This window comes from Cynara cardunculus (genome assembly GCF_001531365.2).
Source record: "Cynara cardunculus var. scolymus isolate 2C chromosome LG 12, CcrdV1, whole genome shotgun sequence".
NCBI classification, from domain to species: Eukaryota; Viridiplantae; Streptophyta; class Magnoliopsida; order Asterales; family Asteraceae; genus Cynara; species Cynara cardunculus.
In genome coordinates, this window is record NC_037539.1 from 14,968,205 (window position 1) to 14,984,292 (window position 16,088).

Genomic DNA, 16,088 nt, shown 5'->3' on the forward strand with positions numbered 1-16,088 from the left:
GTTCTTGATTCGGTGAGGACTAATTCTCTTGTTCATTTTAGCTTCGCTCTAGCACTTGTCCCGCTCAGCCAGCTTCAGATTTTTCTCATGCTCAACTCTGCAAGAGAGAGGAGCTTAGCTTAGGCTTGAACAGTGTTCACCTTATTTTTGGACTTTCTCTTTGGAAGGACTTTCTCAGCTAGAGACTTGGTCAGCTTTAGGTTGTCCTCAGTCTGCTTCTTTTGAAGCTCTAGCTCTTCTTCAGCTCTTAATGCCTCGAGTCTCTCAGCTTCTGTCAGGAAGTCGAACTCACCACCACTAGAGGAACGAAGAGGAATTTTTACTCTAGTCTGGTCGAGTTGCTCCCTGAGCTGAGTCATCTGCTGGTCGGTAGGAGCACTGGAGATAGGGTTCTCAGGGACCCAATCCAGCCGACCGCAGGTAGTAGAAGGAATATCAATTTGATAGAGGGAAGGGATGACTACCTGAGAGGTAGAGTCATCATACAGGGGTTGAGGGTGTTGAAATAGTACTTTCAGGTTTCCTTCTTCAGTGACTCCTTTGCCTTTTGACGAAGGGCCCTGGTTCTTTTCAGGCGCTGACTCTTCTTCCCTTTGCTCCCCCTAGGATACGGAATCCTTGAGGGCAACTCCTTTGGTGGCGGTTGTTGGACGCTGGAACTGGATGGTGAAATCGTCTTCATCATCATCGTCGTCATCGCCATCAAGGTCACTGCCAGAGTCTGGAAGATCAGGTTCATCACCTTCATCATTGTCTTCATCAACTTCTTCTTCCATATCACCAGCAACAGGTGCAGAGGTGATGGGAAGGTCATCATCACGTAGGATGGCATCAAATTCCTCAGCTGTAGCAGCTTCACCGGAGGTTGGGTTATCACGGTCAACCTCAGCTTCAGCTCTAGGAGCTTCAGCTTCGTTGGTTGTTGGTTCAGCAGATCATCCAGCAGCAGCGTTTGACCTTATCTCCCTTTCTCTGGCTAAGGCTTGAGAGCATATGCCAGAAAGTTGGTCCACGCTTTGGATCTGGAGAACCATCATCTCCTCTAGCCATGTCAGAGCGTTAGCCAGGTTGTTCGTCGCTTTTCACATCTCATTAAGCTGAGCGCGGTCACCAGCTTCATCATCTTCATCGTACTACTCTTCATCATCTTTGTCGTACTCCTCTTCTTCTTCGTCCATAGCTTGAGGCGTAAAAGGACCTGAAAGAGAAGGAGAGTGAGCAAAGAGAAGCTCGGGGTTAGAAGAAGTGAAGGGGTATGAAGATAGAATACCTTAGGGGACATTAGCAACATCCAAAAGATTATCACTGGCTTGCTCCACGATGCCCTCGAGAGGATGAGCATCTGTATACTGAGGATCCTCGAAAGGAGCAACCTCAGGTCCAGTGGTGTGTGTCTCATCATCAGGGAGGACATTTGCTAATGAATCATGAACACGTGTAGCGACCAAAGAAGGAGGAGAAGAGAAGATGGCTAAGAGAACTTGTGGGTGTTCAGCGATGGCGGCGCTGATATTCACACCTTCAATGATTTGGGTTACTGAGGCAGTTGGGGTAAGTACCACTGATACGACAGTAATTTCAGGGATCATTGAAGAGCTTGGGAGGCTAGCTGAAAGTCCCTCGGGGATAAGGCTAGTTTCAATAGCTGAAACCTGTAGAGAGGTCACAGCCAGAGATGTGGCTATCCCCTTTTTGGCTTTCTTGGCTCTCTTAGGAGAACCAAGAGTTGGTTGAGAAGGTCGTTTAGAAGAAGGGGTTTTGGTGGCTGGGATAGATGTAGGGGGGTTTGCCTTTGTCTTCACCACCTGAGGAGGAGAAGGAGGAGAGAAATGCACCACTGAGGAGAGTGCAACATCTCATTCCTTAAGCTTATGATCCAGAATCCTAGATCCAAGCCTGCACACCGGGATGTTACCTTCCTTGGAATATTTTTCGCCAAAAATCTTGTCGAAAACCATGGAGAGAAACCTGGTGTTGGGAACCACATTTTCTCATTGACGCTTGTTCAGCTTTAGCACCAGGTTATCGAAAATGACTGCAGCATAATTTATAGTGCGACGTTGAATCGTGGATACACCGATCGTCAGGGAGACACGGGAGGCTTGATCCTGTCTGCCAGTTTTCCCACCCATAGATTGGATGAAGTGGGAGAACAGGTACTGCCAGACAGCTGACATCCTGTTCTTCTCGATCTTGTATAAAGACTTGATAGGCTCGTTGGTGTCATTCATCAGTGGCCACTGATAGCCAATGGCATCGAGACAAGCAATGATCTCGGAGGTAAAGGGCTTGCTGTCGAAGGGACCCTCAGGAAAACATAGGGGGTGCCTCATGGTAGCGACACCAAAGTTGATAGTCATACGGTTGAAAGTGAAGGTAATTTTCTCCACTTGTTGGTCGTGCTTGTCTTTTTCCTACACCACTTCAGCAGTAAAGCAAAATTGTTGAAGGGCCTCTCTAACCATGATAGGTTCATGGTTGAGAGCAAAGGCGAGAGGGAAATTTTTGAGGAATGCGGCAGCGTCCTCGTAGATTGTTTTGCTTGAAGTGATGTCCAACAAGGCAACATGGTTGTTAGCCTTGAAGGAGATATCTTCGATGGAGAAGTTGACTTTCTTGGCAGCCATTTCTGTTTTTGGTAAGAAATAAGAGAGAAAACAGTTGTTAGTAAACCAAGATTTGTTTATTGTTTTTAAGTTTTGAACAATAAAACTTCTTTTGAAAAATCCACAATGAAGCATTAGGGTTTTTCAAGTAGAATACAGTTTTTTAAACAAGATTATAACGAAGAAATAGAATGTGTTAATAATCTTTTAGGTTTGGTTTTAAGAGAACAAAGTTTTTAAAATGGAAAACATATGTTTCATAAAAAGAAGAAAACAGTTCTAAGTATCAAAGAATGTATCGACCTTAGAGTAGAAGATGAGGTCGAAAGTATGAGTTCTTAGATGTTCTTGAGTTCTTTCTTGCAAAGAGATAGAGTTTCGTCAAAGATATTTGAAAGCGTAAAGAAAAATATGAGGAAGAGATCCCATATTTATAGGTAGGAGAGAGAAAAATGCGATGGTTGAGGAAAAGGCTATGATGAAAAATATGGAACGTTCTCATCCATGATTGAATGGTAATAAATGAGGTCGCGTGTGACAGACCTTTTTACGCGTCCTAAAGCGTTGCACATTGTAAACAGAGAATGTCGTCATTAAGATGGTTCATCAACTATTTCATTTAAAAACGAAAAGGTTTTTAAGAAAATCGAAGAGTCCCATTTAGTGAAAGAAAGATCACTGAATAAACCTTTAAAACATTTCAATCTCTGAAGAGGAAAAGCTTCAGTGATGATTAAGTTTTAAGATAAAGAACTGAAAATAACTTATAATATATTTTCATAAGGAATTTAGTGACAGTGATAAGAGAATCACTGAAGGTGACATTTAAAAACTTTTGAATCTCTGAAAATGGAAAGGTTCAGTGAACATTTTGTTTTTAAGAAAAAAATAAGTATAAAAGAGATATACTTACATTAGAATGTTCAGCGAATGAAAGAATCACTGAAACAAACTTTTAAAACGTTTTGATCACTGAAGAAGGAAAACTTCAGTGATAGTTTTAAGTTTTAAGAAAAAGAATAAGTAAACATACCTTAGAGAGAGTAGATACATTTGCTCAAGAGTTCATTGATAGAGATAGAGCACTGAATCATTTCACTTATTGATTGATGTGTATAGCTAAAGAAAATTATAATTATTCATCAGCGTTTAGCATCCCTAGTTTGCTGATCAAGATGTTAAATCTTGTCTCATCAAGAGCCTTAGTAAAAAGGTCAGCGAGCTGATAATCAGTTGGAACAAAGTGAAATTCAATATCACCATTCATAACATGATCTCTGATAAAATGATATCTGATCTCTATATGTTTGGTCTTGGAATGAAGTATAGGGTTGTTTGCAATTACAAAAGCATTGGTGCTATCACAATAGATAGGAATCTTTGAGAACTGAAGATCGTAGTCCTTCAGCTAGTTTTTCATCTATAGAATTTGGGCACATCAACTACCAACGGCTACATATTCAGCTTCAATGGTTGATTGGAAACTGAGTTTTGCTTCTTACTTGTCCAGCTCACCAACTTTCCACCTAGAAGCTGACAGCCTCCAGTGTTGCTTTTCCTATCGATGTTGCAACCTGCAAAATCACTATCCGAATAACCAATAAGGTCAAAACCTGAACCTTAAGGGTACCAGAGACCCAAGTTAGGAGTTCCTTTCAGGTATCTGAAGATGCATTTTACAACGATCAAATGGGATTTCTTAGGTTCAGATTGATATCGTGCACACAAGCAAGTAGAATACATGATATCTGGTCGACTAGCTGTGAGATACAGCAGGGAGCCGATTATTCCTTTATAAATGGTTACATTTACAGGCTTTCCATTTGGATCCTTGTTGAGAGAGAGTGGAGGAGCCATTGAAGTCTTCATAGATGAGCTATTTGATAAATCAAACTTCTTCAGCATGTCACGAACATACTTACTTTGACTAATAAAGATGCTTTATCTGATTGCTTGATCTGGAGACCTAAAAAGAAGGTTAGTTCTCCCATCATACTTATCTGGTATTCTTTATTCATGCGATCAGCGAATCGAAAACATAAAGAGGGATTAGTGGAACCAAAAATTATATCATCGACATAAATTTGGACTAGAATGATATGACCTTAACTTTCCTAAGAATTAAGGTCTGGTCAATCTTTCCACGAACAAATTTCTCAGAGATGAGAAATGAGGAGAGGGTATCATACCAAGCACGGGGATGAGAAATGAGAAATGAGAAGAGGGTATCATACCAGGCACGGGGAGCCAGTTTCAACCCATAAAGAGCTTTATTCAAAAGATAGACATGGTTTGGATACCTAGGGTCAAGAAACCCTGGAGGTTGTTTAACCTAAACTTCCTCTTGAAGTTTTTCATTAAGGAAAGCGCTCATTACATCCATTTGGTAGACTTTAAAGTCTCTATGAGCAGCAAAGGCTAGGAAGAGTCGAATTGCTTCAAGTCTAGCCACTGGTACGAAGGTCTCGTCATAGTCAATTCCTTCTTCTTGTCTATAACCCTGAGCAACAAGTCGAGCCTTATTACGGGTTACTACACCTTCTTCATCTAACTTGTTGCGATAGACCCATTTGGTGCCTATCATTGTCTTGTCAGATGGACGTGGGACAAGGTACCAGACTTTGTTCCTATCAAACTCAATGAGCTCCTCTTGCATGGAAATGACCCAACTAGGGTCTGAGATAGCATCACTGATCTTCTTGGGTTCAACTAAGGAAAGAAAGTTGAGATGAGAAATGAGGAGAGGGTATCAGACCAGGCACGGGGATGAGAAATGAGAAATGAGGAGATGGTATCATACCAGGCACGGGGAGCCAGTTTCAACCCATAAAGAGCTTTATCCAAAAGATAGACATGGTTTGGATACTTAGGGTCAAGAAGCCCTTGAGGTTGTTCAACATAAACTTTTTCTTGAAGTTTTCCATTAAGGAAAGCACTCATTCCATCCATTTGGTAGACTTTAAAGTCTCTATGAGCAGCAAAGGCTAGGAAGAGTCGAATTGCTTCAAGTCTAGCCACTTGTGCGAAGGTCTCGTCATAGTCAATTCCTTCTTCTTGTCTATAACCCTGAGCAACAAGTCGAGCCTTATTACGGGTTACTACACCTTTTTTATCTAACTTGTTGCGATAGACCCACTTGGTGCCTATCATTTTCTTGTCAGATGGACGTGAGACAAGGTACCAGACTTTGTTCCTATCAAACTCAATAAGCTCCTCTTGCATGGCAATGACCCAACTAGGGGCTGAAATAGCATCACTGATCTTCTTGGGTTCAACTAAGGAAAGAAAGTTGAGATGAGAAATGAGGAGAGGGTATCATACCAGGCACGGGGATGAGAAATGAGAAATGAGGATAGGGTATCATACTAGGCACGGGGAGCCAGTTTCAACCCATAAAGAGCTTTATCCAAAATATAGACATGGTTTGGATACTTAGGGTCAAGAAACCCTAGAGGTTGTTTAACATAACATTTCTCTTGAAGTTTTCCATTAAGGAAAGCGCTCATTACATCCATTTGGTAGACTTTAAAGTCTCTATGAGCAGCAAAGGCTAGGAAGAGTCGAATTGCTTCGAGTCTAGCCACCGGTGCAAAGGTCTCGTCATAGTCAATTCCTTCTTCTTGTCTATAACCCTGAGCAACAAGTCGAGCCTTATTACGGGTTACTACACCTTCTTCATCTAACTTGTTGCGATAGACCCATTTGGTGCCTATCATTGTCTTGTCAGATGGACGTGAGACAAGGTAGCAGACTTTATTCCTATCAAACTCAATGAGCTCCTCCTGCATGGCAATGACCCAACTAGGGTCTGAGATAGCATCACTGATCTTCTTGGGTTCAACTAAGGAAATAAAGTTGACAAAGAGACATATATTACCTAGACCACGACGAGTCTTAATCCCTGCATTTGAATCACCAAGAATTTGATGAATTGGATGGTGTTTAGTCCATCGCTGAGCTAGTAGAGGATTATCATCTGAGTGGAGAAGTTCAAGAACAGAGGATGAGGCTTCAGCTGCAGTATCTTCAGCGATTGGAACAATGGCTAAAGGAGCCTCAGATTCAGCGACTAAAATAGGTTCAGATGTTGAAGGCATTCCATTCACTGATTGATTAGTGTTTGAAGTAGAAGGTAATGGGCACAACATCGATCTCTAAAGAAGACACATTGGTGTGACTAGCTACAACTGGAATGATTAATGGTTCATCTTCAGCTTCTAGGGTTTCAGTGTTGAGAGGAACACTGAAGGAAGCTTTAGGTTGTCCATAATGAGAGAACGTCCAGTTTTCTAATTCATCTTCATCATTTAAAATGGGTTTTGAATTAGCTGACTGAGATTCATCAAAAGTGACATGGATAGTTTCTTCTATTATTTGTCGACGTTTGTTGAATACTCTGAAGGCTTTGGATACTCAAAAATATCCAAGAAAGATTCATTCATTAACTTTGGGATCGAACTTTCCTAGTTGATCACGGTTGTTGAGAATGTAACACGTGCAACCAAAGATATGTAGAAAGTTGATATAGGGCTTTCTCCCATGGAAAAGTTCATAAGCTATCTTCTTGAACCTCTTAACGATCAGCGACCGATTTTGAGTGAAACAAGCAGTGTTGACAGCTTCAGCCCATAAATGAGTAGGGAGATAGGACTCGCTGAGCATTGATCAAGCAGCTTCAATGATTGTTCGATTTCTCCTTTCAGCGACCCCATTTTGCCGAGGAGTTCTCACTGATGAAAAGTTGTGAGAAATTCTCTTGTTCTTAAAGAAGTTATCCATAGTACCATTTTTTAATTCAGTACCATGGTCACTTCTAATAGATCGTACTTTAATGTTATTAAGCACTACTATTTTCTTGATGAACGATATGATGTCTTCAGGTGCTTCACTTTTGGATCTGAGAAAGAAGACCCATCTTTTCAGTGATAGATTGCACATTAACAGGACCAAATAGATCCATGTGTAGTAGTTGAAGAGGTGATGTCACTGAAGAGATTTGCTTTGAATTAAAGCTAGCTCTTGTGTGTTTTCCTTTCTCACACGCTGAGCAAAGAGATTCCTTTGCAAAGGAGTGTTGAGGAAGACCAGTAACAAAATCATTTCTAGACAACTCGCTGAGTGTCTTGAAGTTAAGATGAGTAAGCCGTTTGTGCGACAGGCAGTTGATGTCTAACGAGGCTTTTGAGAAGAAACAACTATTCTCAGTGATAGAAGAATCCATATTGATGATATAGACATTCTCTAGACGAGAACCGGTCAAAGCAACCTTATCATCTTTGTCATAGACATAGCATGAATTCTTGAAGAATTTCACCGTGTAGTCTTTGTCACACAGCTGACTGATGCTGAGTAGGTTATGATTCAGTCCTTCAACGTATGCAACACATTTAAATGTGGTTGCACCATTGGTTAATATATCAAAACCTCTGGTATATCCTTTTCCATTACCTCCAAAGGTCACAGAAAGTCCTATTTCTTCCTTGTAGTCAATGAGCAGGGATTTGTCTCCGGTAATGTGCCTTGAGCATCCACTATCTAGATACCATATACCTTTGACTTCCTGCACAATGGAACAATTTAAAAATGCTTTTGGTACCCATCTATTTGGGTCGGTTTTCGGTTTAGGTTAATTATATATATATATATATATATATATATGGGCCTAATCAAATGAGAACTAATTAGTTTGTGGTAACTGTAAGGTTCAATATGAGCCAATCATTTTATTATATTAATTGTATTACCTTAATTAATAAAAAGGGTGTATTAATAATTTTAAAAAATTGACAACTCATTAAATTTTCTATAAATTGTATCAATATCCCTAAAACATCACCCCCTTCTCTCATCGTATGCAAATTTCCATTTATTTTGACCAACCACGTGGTTGCACCCACCGTCCATTTAATCTGACCACTAAACCTAAATGAAAATTATTTAACTTTTCCTCCAAGCTTATATGACACCTTTTTTACATCCTTCACTTACATTAGGTTTTAATATCCGACGTCATCCTTTACCGTTTTAACATCATTGCCACCATGTTCTCCGAGCCCTTCCTTCTCCCTCAACTCCAACCATCACTACTTTTCTTCACTGTTCATCATATGCCCTTCCTAAAGCATTGATTCCCATAAAACTCGATCAACCATGACTTTAAACTCAGATCTGCATTGTACCCAGATCAAAAAATCCAGATCTGGAAAATTTACATGGTGGAGATGAAAACAACCAGATACCAAAGATCTGCATCAAAGAAAGTTTTCGGAAAATCCAGATCTATAAATCCTAGTACTACATCAAAGAAAATTTCCGATAGTGAAAGCCTGAATCGTTTCCTTCCGGTAAAATCATTGGTTAGAAATATAAGGTTTTGTGTGTTAAGGTTTGGTACGACAGTGGTACCACAGTTGGTATCATAGTGGTACCACAATTGATACTATTTTGGGTATCACAATACATCTTGTATGTATTTTGGGTATCACAACGTGGATCATTTGTATGTATTTTTTTACAGTCTCAAAATTTACTTGGTATATTTTAGGTATCACATTGAGTATCTTGTCTTATTAGGTGTTGGAATAAGGTTTACCGGAGGCCGAAGGTAGGGGGGAGAGAGAGAGATGAGAGATAATATTTTTAAAATACCTAAAATGCCCTTTAATTAAAATTACCAAAATTATTAGTTTTCTAATTTAACCATTGATTTGTGATTGAGATTTGATCTCACAGTTATCACAAACTAACAAGTTCTCCCTTGAATGCCCCTTATATATATTCAACTGATTTTGAGGATGAGTTCAATCGATTTAAATGAATAATAATAAGAGAGCACAACCGACTAGGACTTTTAAAAAATTTCAAAAGATAATTAGATATATATATATATATATATTTGTATCATATTTAAAAATATATATGTATATATATATATATATATATAGATTTTGGGTTTTTGGATGGACCAGATGGCCAAAAATCAAACCCAACCCGAATCCAAATTTTCCTCCAAAAGTCGATTTTCGGGTTTTTGAATTCAGGGCATTTAGGTTTTACATATACACCTTAATTTCGGTTCAATTTCGGGTTCAAATTTTAAACCATTCAAGTTTTGCACTTCCTATTTATAAATTATGTGTGTTAAACCCCATAATGCAAAATGTAAAAAGTAATGAAAAACAATAAGTGATGAAGAACCAAAAGACCGATGAAGAGATCAAGGCAGAAAAGACTAAGTCTGGATCGATGGAAAGACTAACCAGAGCATCGATGGAAAGACCAACTATCGAACTGATGGACCAAGTACAACCAGCGGATCGATGGATGATGCGATGGAAAGTGTATTCATTGATGCRATGGACAGACTAACACTTAGAAGGTTTTCTAAGTATTCATCCATGCATATATCGAAGACTTAAAGATAAGGATGAAAGCGCCACATCAATAATGACAGTTGGAGATGACAAATCAACAGCTGAAATTATAGTTTATCTTGTAAACAATGATTATCTATGTAAAAGATAAACATTATCTATTAGCTAGAATATTTGCTAGAAAGTAGTAATAGTTAGTTATCTTAGCATTAGCTAACTAGTATAAATAGACGACTAGGTCTATTGTAAAATGCGTGCATACGTGAAAAGTCCTCTTAGTGTTTTACGTTTTATTATCAATAAAGTAAAACCTTTGAAGCTCAAATTGCTCTTTAATATTCATATATTAATTTTGAGTCTTCTTAACTTTCTTCATAAAATCATTATAATTTGGTTATTCATAACTAGATTATAAGTGTTATTGAGAGATCTGGGATCAACAATGTGTAAGTACAACTTATTAAAGTTTTATGTTTGAATTCGTATAATTAACTGCAGATTAACATAATCGAATAAAGGATAAATATATCATTTTAAATCTAAAAAATCTAAAATATAATTAGGATATCATTTACTTCTAACAAAATATTTGATATTATCTTTAAAAAAATTATATTATTAAACCAAAAATTAAAAAAAATGAATTAAATAAATACACAAAAWAATGAGAAATTTTAAATAGTTAGTTTGGTACTAATATCAATTTTTTCAATTTTTTTCATGATTCCTTCGAATTTATATTTTATTCAAAAATAAATACATTATCATTTTCTCAAAACAAGATAAACCATATTATGATATCGACTGAGATAAAAAAAAGAAATAAAACAAAACATTAAAATCCATATGTATCTCGCTACATTGTATGAGTACCCTTGTAGTATATATATATATATATATATGTATATATATATATATATATATATGTAGGTGAGTTATTATGCAACCTTTTATATTTGTACAACTAATACAACTCAATCTCAACCGTTCATTTAATTTGATGAATATGTGATTTCATAAATTTTTTGATTGTTTTCAAATATAAAGTATTAATCATAATTAATGAATTCTAGTTATCTTCCATAAATATTCAAATCATAATAAATGAACTCTCATCATTTTCATAAATATCTCAATTGATTGGATTGCATTGTTTGTACAAATAGACATGGTTGCATTTGAAATATAGCATATATATATATATATATGGACCTAATCAAATGAGAATTAATTAATTTGGTAATTTTGAATTAAAATTTTAATACAAGAACATTTTAGGTATTTTAAAACTCTCATCTCTCCTCTCTCTCCTCACTTCGTCGCCCGTACCCCGTCCTTTGGCCTCCGGTCACCGTTCTTCGGTGATACCACAGTGATCACAATGCATCTTATATGTGCTTGGGTATCACACTGAAGTCGTTTGTGTGGTCGATCAAAGATGTTACACAGTGGTATCACAATGCATCTTATATGTGCTTGAATATTACACTGTGTCTTTTGTTTAATAGAGTCAATATTTTTAGGTATCACAGTGGTATTACCGGAGGATGATGGCTGGAGGACGGAGTGAGAAGAGAGGAGAAAAAATATTTAAAATGTCCTTGCATTAAAATTTTAATTCAAAATTACCAAAATTATAAATTTTATAATTTAACTATTGATTTGTGCTTGAGATTGAATCTCATGGTTACCACAAACTAGTTAGTTATCCGTTGAATGAGTCCTCTCTCTCTCTCTATATATATATATATATGTCAAAAGAACTTTAGCAAGAGATTAATTTGATAACAGTTATCAAATTAATTATTGTCTTATAGAACGTAATGTTTCAGATCAATTTGGTATGTGATATTATTTATTTATGTATTAGTACTATGCAGATCACATTTAGGTGATGCAGTATGAAGATCCAAAGCCGTCCTTTAGCATGTTAAATGTAAGATTTTGATCAGGATCTTCAAAATTTTAGGGCCCAATTTTATATATGTTTAGGGCATTTTCATCAACCAGTGTAGATTCAAATTGTTAATTATTTAGGTTTAGATACAAATTATTAATGATTTAGATTTAGGTTAGGTTCAGATTGTTGATCGTTTAGGATTAGCGTCATTTTGTGCTTAACATATATGTATGATGTTATCTTTTATGTAATGCCGTCAAAAATTAATGATGCAACAGAGCCTTCAAAAAGATTGAAACATAATGTGAATATCCAATTATACATGTTTGATTCATTAACATAAGATGCATGTTCTAAGCATCGCTTTGTGGGAATTTTGTTTCGCAAGCATTGAAACATAGATAAATTTTCAGTCTTATCACATTTCGGTTTTATGTATATTGTAAAAAAAATGTTTTTTTAGATATGATATATGATATACGAGAGATTTCATGCAATGAAAAACAATGGCCAAACATCGATGATCATCGATTTCCAACGTTCAAATATGGTACAACAAACCCAGTTTCAGTGGGTAATTTTATCAAACAGTTGGTGGACAAACAGATTTTCAATACACATTTAATGATGAATAATTTGATGAAACAAGACAACAATCAAATCAAGTTTCTTTCATCTTCAAGATCGATCATTCAGCCACGACAGTATATCACCACGAACAATCTTCACATTTTCGTCGGTTTCGCCGAACAACAATGAATGCATCATCCCATCGTAAATCTTCAAACTCTTGTCCTTACTCTTTGCCTTTTCGTACAGTTCTTCACTCACTGCAGGATCAGTAACAGCATCAGCATTTCCGTGTAGCACAATGAAGGGAATGTTCACATCGCTTAATCGCCTACTCAAATAATCCGTCACTCGTAAGAGTTCCGTGACTGTCCCCAATCTCGGTTTCCCTGTGTATCTCATCGGATTCATTCCACCGATGATTCTCTTTTCCGGAACTTTAACAGATTTATCAACTAAATCAGCTGTCGGTACGATGGCCAGAGTTGGGGCAAACTTCGATACAAACATTAAAATCTCAGGAATTGGCCAACTGGGTCTTACTTTATCGGAGATCTTACACATCGGAGCGATCAGGATTGCGCCATCGAAGAAATTAGGTCTCTTGCATTCGATTAAAAGGCAGATTGCGCCGCCCATGGATTCACCGAATAAGAATTTAGGGAGGTTTTGGTAATTGGGGTCGGCTGAAGTAATTATCGAGTCGAAGAACGCCAAGTAATCTTCAACGACGTAGTCGACGTTGGGGACGAAGGCCTTGAGTCCTTCAGATCGGCCGTGGCCTTCCATGTCAACAGCGAAGCAGGCATACCCGCTGGCGGCGAGGAAGATCGCCGTGGCCTGGAAGGTCCAGCTGATATCGTTGCCGTAGCCGTGGACCATACAGATGATGCCACGTGGTGAAGTTAGGGGAAGCCATGATCTGGTGAAAAGAGATAAGCCTCTTGGTGATGTGAACAAGGCGTTTGTTGAATTGATGTTATGGAGTTCGTAGTATTCTGATTCATCTGGTGTATTTCCCCAATAAAATTTTCGTTTCTGAAGAGCCTGTTCTTCCTCCATACTAGTTGGGGGTGAGCTTTTTCTCATCTGTTGATGCTTTATTCTACTGGGTCATCGTAGTCTTGAAACGTGGGCTCATGAGTAGAGTCCGGGTGTTGTAAACATGATGCCTTTTGTCGTTGCCTACAACCTGTTTGTTAAAATGCCACCCAAGCAAACATTTTACTTTAAGGTACTGTACATGATTTCCCTTTTTTATTATTTGGATTATTTTGCTTTCAGTTCTTATTACTGTTATTTGATTACATATGGAAATTGTAATATTTTTAAATAAAAGTTACACCTTTTGTGCATAATCATCATTACGATGCTATTGAGATTGAGGTGCCTAATTTTACTATGTAACAACTAATATATAATTTCGGCTGGAGGGAGCATTTATTGGGGCATGTATTATGTATGGCTAACTTTAGTTTTGTTGAAACCAATAAATGTACAGCACACGTTTGTAGACTTGTACATATGGACATGAATATCATAGAATCTTTGCTTACCAACCACACGTTTGTTTGTTCATCTTTTATATTTTAGTTTTATTTCAACTTTTGTTTTAGCTGTAACCATCTTTAATGACTTATTGTAACATCGGTCATCATTGGTTTACATACTCCAAATCCGAATCTTCTGTTGGTGGTTCATCTTTTCTTTACATCAACTCTCTTTATTAACGATTAATTACTTATACTAATAATAATATTAGTATGCCTTTTTCTATGGCATCATTTTGGTTATTTTAGTGGAGTTTGTCAGGGTAGGATGTACCTAAGAAGGAGTAAACGGGATATTTGAAGTCCAAAGTCAAGAAAGCTAAAGGAGGTCCATGCCTGAAGCCCAATGCTAGATCCGTCTTCTGGAGTAAACAACCCCATGTGGGATAACAACTTATCAATAAGAAGCAGAACAACTCTAGATAGCCCCTAACTAACTTTGGAACGAGTTTTTTTGGTAACTTAAGAGAAGCGATTTTAAGGTCAATCTGTTTTTGTAAAAAATGGGACAAAGATAATTGGTAAAGGACTTTTAACACACACACACATGTGTGTGTGTATTTTATATAAATGTCATAAGGAGGTAAGAAGGAAAAGGTTAAGAAAAGAATTATATGTGAATTGATGAGAAAATCTATTTGAAGATGCATATGTGAAACCGACTTCACATCTGCATTTTCAAATGTATGTTTTCAACAATTCATATATGAACATTCTTTTCTTACCTTTTCAGGGTATTTAGCTTTCTTATTTTGACCTCCCACCATATATATACATATACACACATACATACATATATATATACATACATACATACATACATATACATACATACATACATACATACATACATACATACATACATACATACATACATACATACATACATACATACATACATACATACATATATATTTAAAAGGTTTCAAATACAAACCATACAAACCTTATATCTGGAAATAATCAAAGATATTTATGGAACATGATCATGGTTGATTCATTATGTTAATCCCAGATCTAACAACTCAAGATAAAACCATAAAATAGATTGAGAGATGAAGAAGATGAGCAATAACATGAAGAACCGGCCAACTTTTCTTATTCATTGAAAACGGGAAATACAAAAATCTCTCTCAATCACTATACAACTCTCATGTGAATGGAATACAAGAACAAACAACTTCTAAATTCTAGCCCATGTCGCCTATTTATAGGTGACATTTACAATAAAAGCCCATATGCCTTTAGCCCTTAGCCCTATTATATGAATATTACAATACAATTATGACCAAGATATGTATGGAAGATAAAAAAGTTCATTTGTTATAAAAAAGTTCATTTGTCATGGTCATTGTTTTAGTTTTGGGAACAATAGAGAAATATTATAAAACCAAATATTCACCGGGGTAGATGGACAATTAAGATTAGTTTGCATGGTTTGTAACATGTACACGGTTAATCATTTGAGAACTCCAAAATTTGATGGGTTCATGAGGTCCATCTTAAGCTACTAATTTGAGATAATTAATGTTATTTATTAAATAAACATAAAGGGTAATTTAAGGATTCGGCATTAAAGCGTTTTCTTAGGGAAGTCAAATTGAACACATCTCTCTCTCTCCCTTCCTCTGACATACACATGCAAACACATGATCAAATGTGAACACAAGATGAGCACATTGTGAACACCACTTAAACAACCTTAAGATCCTTGCTGGGGTGTTAACATGGTTCACCGTGTTCACAAGTGGTAGATTTTGGTTTAGTTTTGTTGGTTTAGTTGGTGTTCACAAGCTATACCATATCCTACAGATTCATATGGTGTTCAAAAAGTATAACAGTAATCCTACGAAAGTGTTCACAATCTTGTGTGCATATTCAATGTTATGTGTGTATGTGTATGTTATGATGAAAGGAGAGAGCCCAATTTTCCCCTATTATTCAATTAAAGTTGATTTTCCAATTATATTAGATTTCATTTTTTAACCAATCGGGTGGTTTATTGGGCCTCCACCGGTACTTGTGGATTCCGAGGTACAAGAAGAGGGACCTGTGCTAGGAAGCATTACTCCTCTTTTTATTCCATATT

The 16,088-nt window shown here is 37.0% G+C and overlaps 1 protein-coding gene across 1 annotated transcript; it reads right to left on the reverse strand.

The window, feature by feature from the left end:
• Nucleotides 1-12,387: 12,387 nt before the first annotated feature.
• Nucleotides 12,388-13,898, reverse strand: LOC112523054 (caffeoylshikimate esterase). The gene has a single exon (XM_025132491.1). It carries the CDS (start codon nucleotides 13,536-13,538, stop codon nucleotides 12,558-12,560), a length of 981 nt encoding a protein of 326 aa, XP_024988259.1. The 5' UTR covers nucleotides 13,539-13,898; the 3' UTR covers nucleotides 12,388-12,557.
• Between the last annotated feature and the right edge of the window lie 2,190 nt (nucleotides 13,899-16,088).

Excerpts from the sequence above, each read along its gene's own strand:
- LOC112523054 (XM_025132491.1), bottom strand. The coding sequence starts at position 13,538 with ATGAGAAAAAGCTCACCCCCAACTAGTATGGAGGAAGAACAGGCTCTT.